Here is an 18428-nt window from a genome sequence, read left to right on the forward strand (position 1 = left end):
CCAAGCTTCTATATTATACAATTCAGGAATTTTATTGGGGTTGAAATAACATTGAAACAAAGGAGAGGGTTTCTCACAGTTTTAAATCATGACACGACATAAGAAGATCAGCCCGGTTTGCCATTGAACATACGCCAGGGCCAGAAAAAAAAATTACGACCGATAGGGGAAAAAAAGGCAAAAGGCAATGGGCAATGGGGGCACAAGCTTAAAGGATTCGATTGTATGACGGCCACTTTAAGGCTTCATGTATCATATTATAACTCTTAATTTAAAGGAAATGGAAACTTCATAACGAAAGACAGAAGAACAGCACGGGGTATCATAACGGAGGTGCCACCATCCCCAACACATCCTCAATCACATCCTCCGGTCCAACCCCTTCCAACAGAGCCTCAACAGCCTCAATCTTACTCCCCCACTGCACGCTCCGCTCGTGCGCCGGCTCGACGACCTCGACGCGATGGAGGTATATCTTGCGGGCGGCCAGGGCGACGAGGGCGGGGGTGACGTAGTCGACCTTGTGGAGGGGTGCGAGGCAGCGGACGAGGCGGTCGAAGTGCTTCGTGGCGGTGGGGGAGGCGCCGCGGGAGAGGGCGCGGTGCATGCGGAGGAAGGAGATGATGTTCATTTGGTAGCGGAGGACGTCGATGTCGATTTTGACGTTTTGGCTTAGTTCAGAGAGGCGGCTTATATCCTGTATGAAAGAGCCATGCGTGTTAAAACGTGTTAAAACCTAGCTTGGGCTGTGCGGATTTGTAGAAGGGAACCCTGCAGGGGATTTATTTAGCATACCGCTTCTGAGAGAAGAGGGTCGATCTTGGGATCCACGCCGGCGCCTCTCTTCACTACTACCACGCTCTCTGTAGACGCCGTCTCCGTGCCATCGCCTACATCGAATTCGTCATCGAGATGGGCGAAACCATCCTCTAGGTCGTGATAATGTGAGATGAAGAATAGATCGTTCAGCTGCGGGGTTAGCCCAATGGTCGTCCGGCTGCCATTGCGACCACGTCCGGTGGCGAGCACCGGTACGAAGAGGAACGTCTTGGGGGCCGAGTGCACGGCGGTTCGGGTAAAGACTCGTCTCGTGCGGAGGAGCTCGAGGGCTTGGATCTGAACGGCTTTCGGGGCGCGGTCGAGGTTTCGGGCGAGGACGACTTTGGCTATGGAGAAGGGGTTTGTGGTGGCAGCGGCGGCGGGGTGGGTTTCTCCTGGCGTGTAGGATGCAGGTGAGAGCGGTGGGTTTATCGGAGAGAGAGGTGCGAGGCCCGAAGCGCCGGCGCCGCGGGTATGGGAGTGAGAGTGAGAGTGAGAGTGTGAGTGCGAGTGCGAGTGGAAGTATGGGTCGGAGCGCGGGAGGAAGGGGGATGGGGTTCGTGAGGGGGGCGGGTGGTTTGGTAGGAGGAGGGCAGAGACGAAGTCGTCGAGAGTGGTGGTGGGCTGGCAGTCGACAATGACAGTGTTGAGGCCGAAGGTCTTAGAAGCAATCTGTCGAGGGGTAGAATGAGTGAATGTTCGAGATACGCGGTATGGAATAACAATGGATGGCAACGGCGGTGAATGGGCGGCTACGAACTAATTGAAGCTCTTCCAAGAGGTCGTCGAGAGCTGAGGGATGCGCAGTGATGATGCAGTGCTCCCGACTCATTAGGCTCACGAGAAAGGCGAGCTCCAGGTCACTGAGCCCCTGGACCTTGGCGAGCAGCCCCTCGTCGGCGGCGGACATGTTCGAGACTAAAAGCCGGGATGGAGAGGTACTAGAGCCGAAGCGCTGCTGGTCATGATCGGTTGACCAGCAGCAGTCGCCGCTACCTCGGGCTGGGCAGCGTTTGGAGCATTTGATGCTGGCCGGATGTCGGTGTGCATTCAACAAATTGCGCTGATGGGAGCTTGCATGGCCCGCGATCACTGTCTGCAGCAGGCGTCGTCTTGGGCCGTTTCGTTATTATCTTTCAACAAATTGAAGTCATTCTCCACTGTAAATCACGTGGGAATCCCACTGATAGGTACAATGACGCTAACTTCCTGGGATGTCCCAGCAGCCTCCGGGCAATTCCGTCCTTAGGTTATTACGCTGTAGTCATTTGATTCCTCTTCATTAGGCGGCGGGCTTTATTTGACTGCCGTGGCGCTGGCTACCACCTCCAAGTCTCCAACCAACCTCCGACCTTAACCTTGCCAAACAAACTCCAAAGTCCCGAAGCTCGTTCTACTAGTATCCTCAACGATTTGCGACGATATTCCCACCCGAGGATTTCGAACTTCGAATACAGATATCTCTTCTTTCACTCCTGCCGACGATTCGTATTTCTATCTGCCTGCGAACCGAACCTCTGTTGTTATTCCGTCTGAAACACTTGCCTTCGTAGCAGCGATAAATCGCAACGAGCTCCGCTCATAACGTCATCGGTCGAAAAATCAGTCACACGAGTTAGAAGCCCAACATGGCGACGAGGAAGAAGGTTTTGCTCAAGGTTCGCATGCACGCACGAACTATATCTGCGCGTTGAATTATGAGGCTGATGAGGCGTTTGCGCTCTGGCAGGTTATTATTCTTGGAGACAGCGGGGTCGGGAAGACGAGTTTGATGAACCAATATGTACGACAACTCTCGTGGACCTCCAAACTGGGTCTCCTCCCCTCGCGCTCGATAAATGATCCAGTCTAACGGCTGGGGGATTCTCCCCCAATTACAGGTCAACAAGAAGTTTAGTGCGAGCTACAAGGCGACTATCGGTGCCGATTTCCTGACGCGAGAGGTCCTTGTTGATGATCGCCAAGTCACAATGCAGCTTTGGGATACCGCGGGCCAGGAGCGATTCCAGTCTCTAGGCGTTGCGTTTTACCGAGGTGCCGACTGCTGCGTCCTCGTCTTCGATGTCAACAATTCGAAGAGCTTTGATGCCCTAGATAGCTGGAGGGACGAGTTCCTCATCCAAGCTTCACCTAGGGATCCGGATAACTTCCCATTCGTATGCCCAATCCGCGATAACAAGACCTAACTACCGATACGCTAACTCCCGTCTAGGTCGTCCTCGGAAACAAGATTGACGTTGAAGAGAGCAAGCGAGTAATCTCTACGAAGCGCGCGATGACCTTTTGCCAATCCAAGGGTGGTATCCCCTACTTCGAGACCAGCGCGAAGGAGGCCATCAATGTCGAGCAGGCGTTTGAAGTCATCGCTCGTAACGCCCTCGCTCAGGAGGAATCGGAAGAGTTTAGCGGAGACTTCCAGGACCCCATCAACATCCACATCGATCCCGACCGCGACGGGTGTGCCTGCTAAACATGAACGGTTCTAAGAGGGGCCTCTTGTGATTTTATCAAACGACTATCGGGCATTTTTCTCTTGTCTCTTTTCCTTTTTCCGGGTTCACCATTTGTTCGAGTTTGTTTGCTCATGCATGCCATTGCCTGATCCGTCGTTGCAGCCTGAGAAGATGCTTAGCAAATCTGGAACTGTGCCAACCAGGGGCCAGCATGTAGTATATGGAGTGTTTTTGTCTCGGGTTGCCTGTTCATGGGCGCGACTTGGTTTTTGATCCCTTTTCCTTTTGCCCTTTCTTTTTTTTCTTTTTTTCTTCTTTTTCTTCTTCTTTCCGTTTCTTTTGCGTAATTGGGTGAAGGGCGTTAGCATATATCACTCTTAGCTAGTACAAGACGTCCATACCATTGACCAAGGAAAGCTGGAGTTGATTCTGTTAGATAATATACGTGTATTCGATCCAAAGTGTGAAGATCAAAGATGTTATGTCGTCGATAATGCATCAAGTGCATGCTGAATCAAACGACTCCTTTGCTAGATTAGGAGATTCAGCAGGCAGGGAGGTCATGGATGGATTGTTTGGAGAGGTTGAGGGGCGAGGTTTGCCAGCTCGGGAAGGTCGTCTGACCTGCAACGAGGATCAATGATCTCAAGGGTGCACCACTTGGGGATGCACATGCAGGTCCATTCCCCCCACCCCACGAAGTAATCTACACTAGATCTTCAGATATGGCAACAATAATTCAGAAATGGCGTACTCCGTAGAAGTAGTGCTGGGGTGGACATTGATATTCAGATGTACCCTCACAGAAATAAAGGGTCTACTGAGTAGTTGGATCCGATAGTACTATGGGCTTGATATGTCCAGACGAAAGCCACTCCTTACTTCTACAGAGGATCCGAATCATTCATGGCATTTGAATCGTCCTTGGGATAGGCAGCCAATTTTGGCCCCTGATCACGACCGGACGTGACGTGGGGCACCCTCTATGGCGCAGCATAAATTCGGGGTTTTACAGGAAGCCGAGCGACCGATCAATTGTCATCTTTATGAGCGTTCATCAACTCAATGTTGACTGATGTTGCGTACTGTAGGCAGTGGGGGGGTGTTTCAGGAGTGATGGCAGTTGCCAAGCCAAAGCCCAAGATTAGCGATGAGCAACGCTGAGAACATTGAAGACACCTCAACTTTCATTCGATCCAATTTATTTGTCAATTTAATTCCGCCTCCACATCCAGGTCCACGCAACGTAATCCGACCCTGCCGATCTGCGAACTTATAGACTTGGAAAACGCTTTTCCGTCTATTTACTTTCTTCTGTGATGCGATTTCAGAACGGCGAGTAAGCGCTGGTTTCTAAACTTGAGATTTTTGAGGCCTGGCGACCGCGAAATAGGAGCGACTTTAGATTGATATCCCGATAAGGCAGGCCGGTTTTCGGGTTCGAAAAGACTCGTGTGCCCACCTCCACACGAGCAAAGTTCACCAGCAACGACAGAGCAACGACAGAGCGACGACAGACTTCCCCATCAAAGGGAACTTAGAGTTTCGGCGACCGACTCTATACGAAGAAACGTTACAAAAAACAGTATTCTAGATACAGTGATACCCAATGATACCGACGTGGACCCGATAGCAACTCTGACCTCGAACCTCATCTTGAACTCCCCCCCTGTGCACTCGTGCCGACACATCTCCACACCATGGCCGCCAATGAGCCAATACTATATACACCAGCAGATACCGAACCGCGCGAGGCCAGGTTATCGACTTCCGTCGGCCGACCTAGTAGCGATGGCCACCGGTTGTCGATGCAGAGTTCAACCCGCAAGTACGGCGGCGCCCACGGGCTATTGGCCCGTCTAGGATTAGGGGGCGTCGCGAGGCGGACACTGGGAATATGTCTGCTTCTAGTCACAGTATTTCTCTGGACTCTGGCCAATTTCCTGGCGAGTGTGAGTTCTGCGCAATTTCCGCCGCGAGATCCCTTTTTGGCCACAGTTCGCGGCTAACAACGCTTGCTCTTCCCTCGATAGTCCATCTACTCTGATAATACCTACGACAAGCCTTTCCTCGTCGTTTACGTTAATAGCTCAGCCTTTGCCATCTCGCTAGGCGTAATGACAATACGCTACATCATAAAAAATGGCTGGCCGCACTTCAAGTCCGAGGCGGCGCAGGTCTGGCAAGAATACAAGACGGGCGTGCGATCCAGGATCCCCACGATCGAAGACGACGACCTAACGGTCGGCGAACAACTCCTCGGCGACGAGGACGGCAGCCTCGAGATTTTCGACCCGCAGTTCAGCGATGACGGCAAGCTGACCTTTCTCGAGACGGCGAAGCTCAGCCTCGAATTCTCCATGTTATGGTTCTCTGCGAACTACTTTGCCTCGGCGTGTCTCGAGTACACGAGCGTCGGCAGCGTGACGATCCTGACGTCGACCAGCAGTGTCTGGACGCTCATCTTCTGCGCGCTGATGCGCGTGGAGTCCTTCTCGACGAGGAAGCTTATAGGGGTGCTGGCGTCCCTTGCTGGCGTGGTTCTAATTTCGACGGTGGACCTGACGGGCTCGAACGAGGAGAACCGCGGGTCGTTCCCGCATAAGACGCTTGCGCAGATTGCCATCGGCGACTCGATGGCGTTTGTGAGCGCTATCATCTATGGGCTCTACGTGACGGTGATGAAGCTAAGGGTTGGTGACGAGGACAGGGTTAACATGCCCCTCTTCTTTGGCTTGGTGGGCGTGTACTGTCTTGTGTTGCTCTGGCCCTTGTTCTTCGTCCTTCACTTCACGGGACTGGAGCCGGTAAGTCGTGTTCCACTGGTCCACTCTTTAACAAGGGAGTGAGTGTGGTTTTTAGCAGAATCCTAACTATCATCATAGTTTGTGATGCCGCCGTCGGCGAAGATCTGGGCAATTGTCCTGGTAAGTCTACAGCCTACCCTTGCACGCCGTTCTCGATCACAGAATGCGGGCTAACGCAGTCTTGTCTCTCTTAGGGTAACTCGGTGGCTTCCTTTGTCAGCGACATCTCATGGGCGTATGCCATGCTGTTGACTACGCCCCTCGTGGTCACTGTTGGACTGTCCCTGACGATCCCGCTCTCCTTGATTGGGGAAATGATTCAGTACTCGCAGTATTCGAGCGTAGTATACTGGATTGGGGCAGCGGTTGTTTTTGTCTCTTTCCTTTTTATCAACCATGAGAGCCACGAGGACCCAGCAAGCAAGGCGCAGGAATCTGTGGATGGGGTATAAATTGCCTTCGCATTCGTGGTGTTCGGTGTCACCTCTTTTTTCCTTGGGCTTATCTTTCTTTTCTTCTCCGTTGTATTTATTTAATGCGAGTGGCAGCATCAACAGTGTTGGCTTCTTTTCCAGGATGCAATTTGGGTTTGATCTAAATACACCAATTCTTGCCCATCATGAAGCTAGTCGAGCATTTTGCGGTGAAGGCACTTATGAGGGGGTTTGTTGGAGACTACGCTACTCCAATCCTTTTCTCAACCAATGCGAGGCCATTTCCCCGACTCCGAACAAGTCCGTCTCCAAAAAAATGGACTCGTCGCCAGCTAACTCGACTGAGAATAATCCACAGTGGATGTCCAGCAGAGTGGCGACCAATCAAGCTTAGACCCGTTCCCCCTGTCGATGCAAGTGAAGCGCATAAAGGGTACTGGCGTGAAGTCGTACAGATTGATGAGAAGGAATGAGAGATCGATACAATCCCGAAGCAAAATCACCGAGCTAATGTACTGTAGGCTGCTGCTGAGAGGACATGGGCTCATGTACCAATTCTGCCTGCTCCGGTCCGGCGGGGTTCAACAAAGACACATTCCGTCAACAGATTGGCGGGAACGTCCACCACACCGACCCGAGACCTCTGCGCTGCGAAGGAGCGTGGAATTGAAAGCTAATATTAGCCATTGCAGTGTACGCTACGTACGAAGTAGTGGCAGTGTAATAGGGCATGGAAAACTCGTTTCTCTTTACGTCTGGAAGAGTCGTTTGGCTTGAGAGTCAACAACAGTTCTTTTGCACCCCTGTCTTTTCCCAATTTTTTTTTTTTTTCTCTTCTTTTTTTTTTTTTTCCTGCAGCTCTTATCCCGAAGAGGCTATGGCAAGGATGGAGCCCACAATCCAACCTGCGTATTCCGGGTTATAGCGAAACACGAGGAGGGCCTACCGTAACATTCTAGACGGTTCCTGCGAGCACTTTGGCTAACTACTAGATTCGAATAGCCAAAAAAAAGAAAGAGAAGAAAGGCATCCCGTTTCGCCGTCAGCCTGGCAGTCCCTTTTCTTGTTTCCCCGAAGGCTTACCTCGTCCTTGTAGCAAAGGCCGAAGCAATGACCGAAGTGTGCGAAGTACGAAGTAGTGTACGAAGTAGTTTAGAGTCATTCACCACGTTCACTATGGGAGACTGGTGACGGGTCTCGACCGGGGTCGCGCCTCCCTTGCACCCTAGCGGCTTTCCGATATCGACCTTCTCCTTCTCTTTCTTGTGGCCTGGGGAAGGCCACTTCCCCTCATGGAAAGGGACTGCCTGAAGTATCGTCACAATTGTATTTGTGTCTTCCTTCAGCTGGGGTCAGCCTCTTGCCCTTTTCTTGCCCCTGCCCCTTCCCCCTTCCCCCTTGCCTCTTGGGGTCTCCAAGTCCCTCCAAGTCCAGCCCGTGGCTTCATCCCACCTTCACCTTCCCCGAATGCTGGTGTCATTCGGCTCGGATCTCTCCATTCCTTCCTCGCACCACACTTCCAGTTTTGCACATTTCGCACATCCACCCCAAGGGGCATCCCCAGGCACACAGTTCATTGTACCTGCCTCAAGAACCCCAGCCGAGTGGGGGGACCTTTTCCTCTTGCTGCTCCAGCTCGAAACTACGGAGTACTTTCATTGTCAATCGTTCTTGTCTTCTTGTACAACCCTCCACCTCCATTGACCTCTTCATCTGTTGCTCTCAAGGCCGATGATGCCTCTATCTCTCCCTTCTTTGTGATTTCAACTCTCCTCAACTGTTTGCATTTCTTTTTACAATAGATTATTTCTGATACCCCGTCACGAGTTTCGTTTGCCCTGTACGCTTGAACCACAACCTGGGCTTGAACTGTCCTGTACTTCCTTTGTCTTCCTTTAACACGCCTCCTAGAACACGCCATCCGCACCAACTCCGGATACTCTTGGACCAAGACCTACTCCCTTGCTTTGCGACATTGAACTTGCCACTCTTCTCTCCCAATTCTATCTGCGAAACCATGGCCCCCGCGACGAGGCCCGCCCAAGCGGCAAGCCCAAAGACTCTCTCCACATCACTAAGACGGGCGACGAGATCGATGCACAAGGATCTTAACAAGTTCATCGTCTCTCGCCTCCCCTTGGCGCTCCCGCCACTGACGACCAATCCTTCCGTATACGCATCAGGCCTTCTCCATATTGCGCCCATCTATGTTACTTTTGAGAGCCTCTGGCAGGAGATTGTGAACAGCCCTGCTGGTCGGGCGCCCGCTACTAACACGAGTCTAGCTGGCTCGCAGAGCCTGGAGCTCGACCTTGCACCGGAACCACTGAAGAGCTCTGGCAGCACTCAGCTTCCGTCCTTGGAGACCGGTAGAATCACTGTCCCTGAAAGAGTACGGTCGTTACTTTCGGATCTTCGCTTACCCGGCCTCCAACGAGCGGATGCGCTGTGGCGTGACTTGCAACGAATGACGGGATGGTCCGCCACGGAAGTGGATGCCCAGCTTCGCCAAGTATCGTCCAAGGGCGCCTTGCAAGATTTCACATCCGTCATCCGGAACTCGATACAGGAACGTCCCCATGTTCTTATCGCTTATGGATATATTCTCCACATGGCCTTGTGCGCCCGTGCGAGATATATTAGAGCTCCCCTCGAAGCTGCCGGTGATGAGTTTTGGGCCTACAAAGCTTCTTGGCTTGGCTTGACGACAACCGCCTCCCAAGATCAAGTCGACACACCAGCTGTTTCTCCAATGTCTTCCCTACCCCCTCATAGCTCAACACACGAGGGTTCCTTCCTCACCGATAGCCCGCGTTCATTTTCTCGGCTTCCTCTTGATTTCTTACACTTCAACACTCCCCGCGATGGTGAGGAGCTCAAAGAGGAATACAAACGACGCCTCCTCGACGCCGAGTTCACGTTCACCTCCGCTGAAAAGGACGAGATAACACAAGAAGTGGTGGTCATTTTTGGCCAGATGCAAGCCGTCCTCCAACAGCTCGACGACCTCTTGACTCCTCCCGACACCCAAGCCAATGCTCTCCTGAATCCCGAATACTCACTGCGCTCCGAACGGCTCCGTAACAGTGTCGTCGTCACAAAGGAGCGCAATGAAAGACGAGCCGCGAGAAGTAGTGAAGAGTCTTACGCCTGCGAAAACGAGATATCAGAGCCAAAAGTTATCCCAAGTACCCTAAAGAAAGCTGGAAGGAGAAGCGAAGACAGCACAGCATCCAAGAAATCCGTCCGCTTCGTCGATCAGCTTCCTCCTTCGGAAAAACGTAAGCAGGCTTTCACCTACGACGGGCAAGATGAAGGCGACGAAGCTGCTGAGGGCTACCAAGCTCTTCGACCAAGGTATCAGAGCGATGCGGTTCTGAGGACGGTCCTGTTGGTGCTGGCTTATGTGGCCGCACTGATTGGATTTGGCCTCAGCGCTGCGATTATCATCACGGGCTACTACATGGGGAGGCCAGGAACTCCGAAAGCCATCGCCAGGGCTGCTGCGAAGGCTGCTGCCGAAGCTGCTGCACGAGAGGCGGCTGGGATGGGTCAATTGGAGTTGTGACCATGCAAGACACTTGGATATCGCTAAGCGGGTGTGCTCTTTCTTTTGGGAAGAGAAACAGGGGGCCTTCCTGGAAGGGTTTAGGACAAGCAGCAATGATTCTGCATAGCTGGGAATTTCTCGAGGAATAGACTTATCATTTATTGTATAGCAGTTAGAGATTGATGTTCATACCTAGTCGTTATACCCAATCAGCATTGATTCTATACTTTCAGATACAGTTCGTTGCATTCGATATCACAGAAGTGCTTGATTCTTGAACAAGGACTGAATGTTGAGTTGGCTGGCATTTCAGTGATTCCCACTCTCACCATCTAAATCGCAACATGCAAAAGCCCAGAACCCGTCCCAGATAATCCCTACTAACGCCGAAAAACGCCATTTCCCATATTTACAGATGCAATGCTTCAATGACGCTAAACCATCCTTCTACCTGTGAAGAACCAACCAAAAAAAAAAAAAGAGTCGAGAACAAAAGAAATCGATCACTCATCATAAGGCGTATCCACCACATCCGCCCAACCAGCACCGAACCGCAACCCTCCAAAATCGCCACAATTCCTCAAGTACCGCGCCCGCTCCGCATCGGCGGACCAGAAACGAATAGAGTAGTCGTCCGAAATGGACACGAGCTGGCCGTCGGGGGTCCACTTGACGGAGCTGACTTCGCGGGAGGTGCCTTCGACGAGGGCGACGCCGTTGCGGACGATGGGGGTGCGGGAGGGTGAGAAAGACGAGGTAAGGTCTGAGGTTTGGGAGGAGAAGGAGAGGGGTATGGTGGGGTCGGATTGAGAGGAGGATGTGAAAGTGGAGGAAGGGTGGGATTCGAGAAGGGGCCACTGGGAGCGGATGGAGGATTCGTCGGTGGGGAAGAGGATGGGACAGTTATCTGAGCTTCCGACGGCGAGCATCTCCGTGCCCATGACGTGCTGAGGCAGGATGGAGCACTTGATAAAAAATGTGTTCACCTTGAGCCGGTCGTGGCGGAAACCGTAGATGGGTCCCAGGCCCTCGACGTTCCGCCCGTTGCGGGGTCGCGGCGTCTCGAGCGTGGCGAGCTCGGGCCCGTGGCCGAGGATAAGGTGGCTGGTCGAGTAGGCGTAGACGGTGCCGTTCTTGCAGACGGCGTAGAGGCGCGAGGCATCCGAGTTGAGCGCCAGGGAGGTGATGCCGTAGGGCCGGCGGATGTGGTCGCTAGGCTGGGCCGTGTAGGCTAGGGGCTTCGGCTTGTCGTCCCGCGTGTAGCTGATGTAGCGGGAGTCCCAGAGCTTGATTGTCGAGTCGGCTTCGGAGGCGGATAGGAGAAGGTGGCTTTGACCCGGGGAAAGCCACTGGAGAGATGTCACGGAGGCTAAGTTGTAGTCCCGCTTGCGGTAGTGGCCGGCCCAGATGGTGTTGATGGGGTCACCGAAGGTCGAGGAGGTTGACTCTGAAAGGACGGTTCCGTCGGGCTGGACCAAGACTTCCTCCGGGATTGTGCTGACTGACCGCTTATATCTTGTGTCCCATATCTGGATCCTGCTAGTTCGATCGGATGTGGCCAAGATGTGGCCGCCGCCATTTCCCGGTTGGAACTTGACCTGTCTCAGGCAGCTATCATGTCCCCCAGTAAGGTTGAAGAGTAAGCTTTGAGACACGACGTCAAGAACTCTCGCGCTCCTGTCTCCGGCAGCAGTTGCGAGATGAGTACCGGAGGGTGACCAGTCGAGGTCCATGATAGCGTTAGCATGGGCTTGCCAGAAATATTCAGGCGCAAGCTCATCATCGTTCTGCCTCGTAATAAACCGGACATAACCTTCCTCATCCCCTACTGCCGTTACCAATTTCCCTTGATCTGTTACCGTCACTATTTAGCAACAGTCTTATTGACCGGAAACAACTCCTTTTCAAGGGCACTTACTGGTTGAGGTAGCTAGGCTGAACGGGATGAGTTGCGATTCGTTTTTGAAACTCGTACATTGGATCACGTCGTTACTCCTGCTGCAGAAAGAGGAGAGATCGGGGTGGACATCGGGAACGGGGCATTGATAGGTGCTCGGGAGCATGCGGGTGGAATGGCCAAATTCGCGAACGAGTAGTCGGCTGTGGAAATTTGTGGCTCGGAATCGTTTAATGGGCTGGGGAGGGGGGACGGGTTCTTCGATATCCTGCGAGCATTAGAACGTTAGAGATATGTGGATAACTGCAGCTAGGTTTTAAAAACATACCATTCCTTCGTCATCGAGGGCGTCTATATCGGAGGTGTTTTCGAAGCTGCGGCCGAAAGACTTCATTATACCTTCCCGGCGGGCTCTGGCTCCTCTCGAACACGGCCAGAAGTCATTCTGATTCTCATCCGTCAACTACGAAACTAGAGAACCCGACGGGGGAAGCAGACTTACTAGAGTCTTCGGTTGGAGATCATCAATGTCTTGGGGGAAGGGTGGAGGGCTCGAAGGTACACACGGCGAAGATGGGATTGCATCGTCCTATGAATATATATGTCAGCGAGCGCAACGAGAGTAGCCACCAAGGGTTTGGAGGGAACCAGACATACCTCAAGAGTGTGCTGGGCTCCAGAAAGACGGTGGGAGAAGGACGGGATGTTCTCATCGCTGAATGGATGAGGGTTGCTGTCCTGAACCCTCACACGCTTCATCAAGGGCTCGGGTTCCGGGAGAGATAGAGTGAGCGAGTGTGAGCTGGACTCAAACAGCTTCCTCTTGACTGTAGAACCCTGGTGGTTTGTCACAGAATCACCCATCTCATTTAATGCCGGTCGGGGATCGAGTCCGGACGTAGAAGAGTTCCCGGCAAGCATGGGACCGAAGAAGCGGGCGAATCTCCGGGGAGTAACGGAAGGGTTCCTCCTTTCCCTCCTCCTGGGAGGGGAGAGAAAGGCATTTCGATTCGGGGTACTATGGCTTGCCCCGGAAGCGAGCGGAGGCTCTTGTGAGGACGTGGGAATATCGTCGAGGTCCATGGTGGCGGTCATGGTGGTGAGAAAGGAGGGGAGTGTGGGATATCGGAGGTCGGAGGAAGGGCACGGAGGTATGTTGAGAGGACTGAATGCTCGGAAGGATAGTGGCCGAGAGACAGTCCTACTTTTAAAATATATGTCACCAAGTCATACCAGAATTACAAGAAAAGGTCAATCTAGGGTTAGAAAAGAATTCCACAAAGGGTTGGGGTTGAACTTCGGATTTCAAGATCAAATCTCAGTCTGGGAGGCTGGACTTGCAGGGCACAGAACAAATCTTAGAGGCTGCAGTTGGTGGACTTATATGAGGAGACACTTAACGCGGGTGCGGGTGCTGAACGCCACTATAAACGCGATGAGGTGGATTCGTGACAGGCCAATGGCGACGCGAGGACCCACTTCGACAGGGACCAAATTGGAAACTTTTAGCAAGGTGGTCGGCGCGGTACAGCCCACTGTAGCGTAGCTGTACCCGGTACCGAGGTGCCTCAACACACAAGCCTCAAGCCTCAATTGACTGGCAACCCCACTCGATTCCCCTTCTAAACCGAATATTTTCCGTTATCGCACCCACCGCCTTTCTTATCGCACTGACGAGCCACAGTGTTGAAAGAAAAAAAAAATTTCGAACGTCTCTACCTCGCGGGGCTGCAAAGAGAACCAAGACAAGGAGGACTGGGAGATTGCCGCCATCACATCCTTCCGTCCCAGAACTCAACTACAACTCGGCCCTCCATCCACCAATTATCAGCTGGCGGCTTGACGGAAGATGGCGATCCAAAAGAAGCACGGCAAAGGCCGTCTCGACAAGTGGTACAAGCTTGCAAAGGAAAAGGGCTATCGTGCTCGTGCTGCCTTTAAGCTTATCCAACTCAACAAGAAATATGGCTTCCTCGAGAAGAGCAAAGTTCTCATCGATCTCTGCGCTGCGCCAGGTGTATGTTCATCAGCCTAGCTTTCGTCTCCCCCTTATGTTCTAATGCTAAAGCTTAAATCTCTGCAGTCATGGTGTCAAGTTGCAGCCGAAACGATGCCGGTCAACAGTTTGATTGTCGGTGTCGATTTGTCCCCGATCAAGCCTATTCCCCGAGTCATTACCTTCCAAGGCGATATTACGACAGACAAGTGCCGAGCGACTATTCGACAGCATCTCAAGACATGGAAAGCCGATACCGTTCTGCACGATGGTGCTCCCAACGTTGGTACTGCCTGGAACCAGGATTCGTTCAACCAGGCCGAACTAGTCCTACAATCAATGAAGCTCGCTACGGAATTCTTGGTGGAGGGTGGTACTTTCGTCACCAAAGTTTTCCGTTCCAAGGACTACAACCCTCTTCTCTGGGTCTTCAACCAGCTCTTCACCAAAGTCGAGGCCACGAAGCCACCCTCCTCTCGAAACGTATCCGCCGAAATTTTCGTCGTCTGCAGAGGCTTCAAGGCACCCAAGCGCATTGATCCCCGCTTCCTTGACCCCCGATCAGTCTTTGCCGAACTCTCCAACCCCACCCCCAACAATGAGGCCAAGGTGTACAACCCCGAGACGAAGAAGCGAAAGCGAGAGGGTTACGAGGAGGGCGACTACACTCAGTTTAAGGAAGTGACCGCTAGTGAATTCATACAGACGACAGATCCCCTAGCCATCCTAGCCAATTGCAACACGTTGAGTTTTGCACAACCCCCCAACGGCGACGTTGCCTTGGCAGCTTTGGAGAAGCTCCCCGAGACCACGGAGGACATCCGGAACTGCTGTGCGGACCTTAAGGTCCTTGGCCGAAAGGAGTTCAAGCTGCTGCTCAAGTGGCGTCTTCGGGTCCGAGAAATATTTGGGTTGGCCACCAAGAAGACTGAGGAAACTACAGAAGAGGTCGCCGAGGTGGAGTCCATGGACGAAGAGCTGAAGATCCAAGAAGAGCTTCAGAATCTCAAAGATAAGGAGAGTGCAAAGAGGAAGCGAGAGAGGCGCAAGGAGAATGAGCGAAAGCAAAAGGAGATTGTCCGGATGCAAATGCACATGACGGCGCCCATGGATATCGGAATGGAGCAAGATAACCAGATGGGAGAGGGTTCCATGTTCAGGCTCAAGTCGATAGATGAGACGGACGCCCTAAGGCATATTGCCCGCGGAAAGATGGCTACATTCACCAAACCCGAGAAGAAACCCGAGCTCGACAGCGGTATCGGCTCATCCGACGAGGAAGACGAGACGGAGGATCGTCTCGAGCAAGAGCTCGATGCCATGTACGATCAGTATAGGGAGCGAAAGTCTGACGCCGACCCTAAATACCGTGCGAAGCGGTCCCGGGAGGAGTTTGACGATGAGTGGGAGGGTCTATCGGCTGTGGGTAGTGCGGACGAGGGAAGCGATGATTCCGAGCTCGAAGAAGAGAGTGGCGATGAGATGGGTGACGATTCGGAGGGTATTGGAAAGTCGCTGTTAAGAGACCTCGATGATGAGCCGGCGGATAGTGCCCTGTCCAAGCGGGCGCGGAATTTCTTCAACCAGGACATCTTTAAAGATGTCTTGGGCATCCAAGATGATGAAGACACGGAAATGACCGAGGCCCCCAAGAAGGAGAAGAAGACGAAGAAGGAGGAGGCTAAGAAGAAGAAGGCCGAAGCTGCCCCTTCTGCCAAGGAGACTACTAAAGCCAAATCCCAAGCCGTTGAGTCTGATTCCGATTCGGAGAACAGCGAGGAGGAAGACACTTTCGAAGTTGTAAAGAATAACAAGGATGATGACTGGGAAGAAGAAGACAAGCGTCGGTCAGATGGCAAGATCGGTATGTTATTTAATTTCCCCCTAACCCACGCCTCACTCATGGGATATACTAACTATTGGTTAGACATTGATATCGTGACTGCCGAAGCCATGACGCTAGCCCATGACCTTGCCACTGGCAAGAAGACGAAGAGCGATCTCATCGACGAAGGATTCAACAAGTGGGCGTTCCGGGACCGCGACGGCCTTCCCGACTGGTTCCTCGACGACGAGGTTCGGCACGACAAGCCTCTCAAGCCCATCACGAAGGAGGCGGCGGCAGCTATCAAGCAGAAACTACGAGCACTGAACGCGCGACCGATCAAGAAGGTGCAGGAGGCCAAGGCGAGGAAGAAGTTCAAGGCAGCGCAGAGGCTGGAGAAGCTGAAGAAGAAGTCGGATCTCCTCAACGACGACGAGGGCATGACGGAGAGGGAGAAGGCAGATAGTATCACGAAGCTGATGGCTAAGGCTAACCAGAAGAAGCCGAGGAAGCCTGTCAAGGTCGTCGTGGCGAAGAATGCGAATAGGGGTATTCAGGGTAGGCCGAAGGGTGTTAAGGGACGATATCGCATGGTGGATCCTCGTATGAAGAAGGAGTTGAGGGCGCAGAAGAGGATAGCCAAGAGGAAGTAAAATGGAAGAAGAGAAAAGTGTACGAGGCTTTTTACTCTAGGCATAGGACGGGCGCATATAAAATGATTTTGGACATGACCTTGCCTCTTTAGGTGTATAGGGGTTAAGCATGATATTCATTTTGGACCTTGTAAAGCAGAACTCATGGTCCTCACGAGGTTGGTAAGAGGATACAATGGCCCGCTGTAATCCATATCGTACCTGTCACAGAGTGAGATGAGGCACGTAGAAGGATAAATAAGCGAGGGAGATGGGAAACATACCAGTAATTGACTGCAAGAACGAAACCTTCGTCGTCTTCGCTGCACGACTGGGACACCTTATGATACCTATCAACCCCGTTAGACGATTCATATCCCAGCCCAGCTCACTCTGTGATAACATCGCACGTACCATATGGCAGGGAGATACAACATATCCCCTGGCTCCAAAGTAACCCTCATCGGCTGAACGAACTCCGCAAACACATTCCCCTCAACCGTCCCTCTCCCCTCAATCCCCTCCCGCCCCCCAACCGCCACGCCATCAGGATCCCACGTAGGAAACGGCACGCGTGCATCCTCATCTCCACCTTCAACAACGTCCCTCTCAAGCACCAACTTCCCAGTCCCTTCCTCCCTCCGATACGTAGCCGGATCCAACCTAAGCTCCCGCACAGCGGGGGCGCACAGTGCCGGCATGAGGACAAAGTGCTTCCGCCCTCGGATCTGGACGTACAGGTTCTCGTAGCCGTCGCGGTGCATGGCGGTGACGGAGCGGGAGTTGCCGATCCAGAGGTTTAGGGCGTCGGGGGCACGGCCGAGGGCGATGCGAGCGAAGGGGATGGTTGTGGGGAGGTGGGGGAGAAGGGGGGAATATTCGTCGTGGAGGTTGTTGTTTTCTGGAGGAGATGTATGTGTAAGTGAGATATTGCATACGACGAGAACGGGCGTGAGGAAAGGGGAAGACGTTACGGGTTTGAGCGTAGCGGATTTCTGAGCCTTGGGAGGATGGATTCTTTTCTTGGTTGATGACATAGTTTAGGAATTCTTCGAAGTCTTGGTCTTCCTCGTGCGGTTTTGCGAAGACGAGGGAACCGTCTTCCATCTGAGTCGGTGCGTCGGCATTCCTATCCATTCAAACAAGGAATCTTCAGTCTCACAATCCTCTCATCCCACCGACACCCAATCTCAAAACAAAAGAAGAAAGGACGCAGAGTCTCATTGTCCAGGAGGGAGATTCAATCATTCACTCACCCCCTTGGCGTAACGGCGACATTCACCTTCCTACCCCTCATAGTGTCAACCAGGAACTCCTTGTCCCAGAGCCGGAACGCCTCCCAGTCTGGCACACAGCCCCTCACGACAAATGGCGTATTGCGCGCCACGTAGCGCATGAATTCGAGCGCGCTGGGCTCTTCATCTAGCTCGTCGATTACGGTGCTATTCAGGTCATTGTACGTGGTGATGAGGTCTCCGAGGAGAGGGTTCGGGGCCCGGCCCGGCCCGGCGTCGGCGTTAGTGTGCTGCGGGGTCATTGATTCGGAAAAAAGGAATACTGCACGGAATGGCTCAAAGAGCTGTGTTTTGCGCCGAGCTGCTTCTACTTGGTTTGCGGGATTCGCATATGTAACCTGCTTCGGAGAGGTGTGCTGATTCGAGTTTCCGTCGTGATGGATGATGGAAATGGCCTGATGAGAAAATTTCCGTCCCACCTAGAGAAAGGGTTAGGGTTCATCCTCACTTCTCAAGCCCAACGGCTTGTGAACCTAACATCACCAACTACCGCAACCCGAGTTCATCGGGGAACTTGTCGATCTTGAATAATTTAGTGCAAAAAATCCTATTTCAAATATTCATTGAAGTCTAACTAGACATACGCACTCAGCGACCCGGGTGTGGAAGAATGAGAAGGGCAAGACCACGGCCTGGATTCTATGACGAGAGGATTCAGGATATCACACTCTATCCTGATATAAGCCGGAGATTTAAATATAACACATCAGTCTATTATGT

At 52.7% G+C, this 18428-nt stretch overlaps 6 protein-coding genes and 1 pseudogene across 6 annotated transcripts; 4 read left to right on the forward strand and 3 right to left on the reverse strand.

Moving 5' to 3' along the window:
• Positions 1-322: 322 nt before the first annotated feature.
• SAPIO_CDS9649 (uncharacterized protein) lies at positions 323-1729 on the reverse strand (the record flags this gene model as incomplete). The annotated part of the gene is made up of 3 exons (XM_016790987.1): positions 323-697; positions 796-1491; positions 1580-1729. The coding sequence occupies 3 exons, from the start codon at positions 1727-1729 to the stop codon at positions 323-325; spliced, it is 1221 nt and encodes a 406-aa protein (XP_016639497.1).
• A 718-nt stretch (positions 1730-2447) lies between these two features.
• On the forward strand, positions 2448-3289 carry SAPIO_CDS9650 (uncharacterized protein; the record flags this gene model as incomplete). The annotated part of the gene is made up of 3 exons (XM_016790988.1): positions 2448-2477; positions 2700-2975; positions 3032-3289. 3 exons carry the CDS (start codon positions 2448-2450, stop codon positions 3287-3289), a joined length of 564 nt encoding a protein of 187 aa, XP_016639498.1.
• Positions 3290-4972: 1683 nt separating this feature from the next.
• Positions 4973-6531, forward strand: SAPIO_CDS9651 (uncharacterized protein; the record flags this gene model as incomplete). Its single annotated transcript, XM_016790989.1, has 4 exons — positions 4973-5224; positions 5306-6079; positions 6158-6199; positions 6274-6531. 4 exons carry the CDS (start codon positions 4973-4975, stop codon positions 6529-6531), a joined length of 1326 nt encoding a protein of 441 aa, XP_016639499.1.
• Positions 6532-8530: 1999 nt separating this feature from the next.
• Positions 8531-10081, forward strand: SAPIO_CDS9652 (annotated as a pseudogene; the record flags this gene model as incomplete).
• Positions 10082-10566: 485 nt separating this feature from the next.
• Positions 10567-13055, reverse strand: SAPIO_CDS9653 (uncharacterized protein; the record flags this gene model as incomplete). Its single annotated transcript, XM_016790990.1, has 5 exons — positions 10567-11915; positions 11982-12228; positions 12289-12405; positions 12463-12549; positions 12618-13055. The coding sequence occupies 5 exons, from the start codon at positions 13053-13055 to the stop codon at positions 10567-10569; spliced, it is 2238 nt and encodes a 745-aa protein (XP_016639500.1).
• Positions 13056-13809: 754 nt separating this feature from the next.
• Positions 13810-16434, forward strand: SAPIO_CDS9654 (AdoMet-dependent rRNA methyltransferase SPB1; the record flags this gene model as incomplete). The annotated part of the gene is made up of 3 exons (XM_016790991.1): positions 13810-13977; positions 14044-15820; positions 15884-16434. The coding sequence occupies 3 exons, from the start codon at positions 13810-13812 to the stop codon at positions 16432-16434; spliced, it is 2496 nt and encodes an 831-aa protein (XP_016639501.1).
• A 116-nt stretch (positions 16435-16550) lies between these two features.
• On the reverse strand, positions 16551-17950 carry SAPIO_CDS9655 (uncharacterized protein; the record flags this gene model as incomplete). The annotated part of the gene is made up of 5 exons (XM_016790992.1): positions 16551-16635; positions 16698-16763; positions 16828-17314; positions 17388-17542; positions 17670-17950. 5 exons carry the CDS (start codon positions 17948-17950, stop codon positions 16551-16553), a joined length of 1074 nt encoding a protein of 357 aa, XP_016639502.1.
• Positions 17951-18428: the final 478 nt, after the last annotated feature.

Source organism: Scedosporium apiospermum (assembly GCF_000732125.1).
Source record: "Scedosporium apiospermum strain IHEM 14462 chromosome Unknown SEQ_SAPIO_0143, whole genome shotgun sequence".
NCBI classification, from domain to species: domain Eukaryota; kingdom Fungi; phylum Ascomycota; class Sordariomycetes; order Microascales; family Microascaceae; genus Scedosporium; species Scedosporium apiospermum.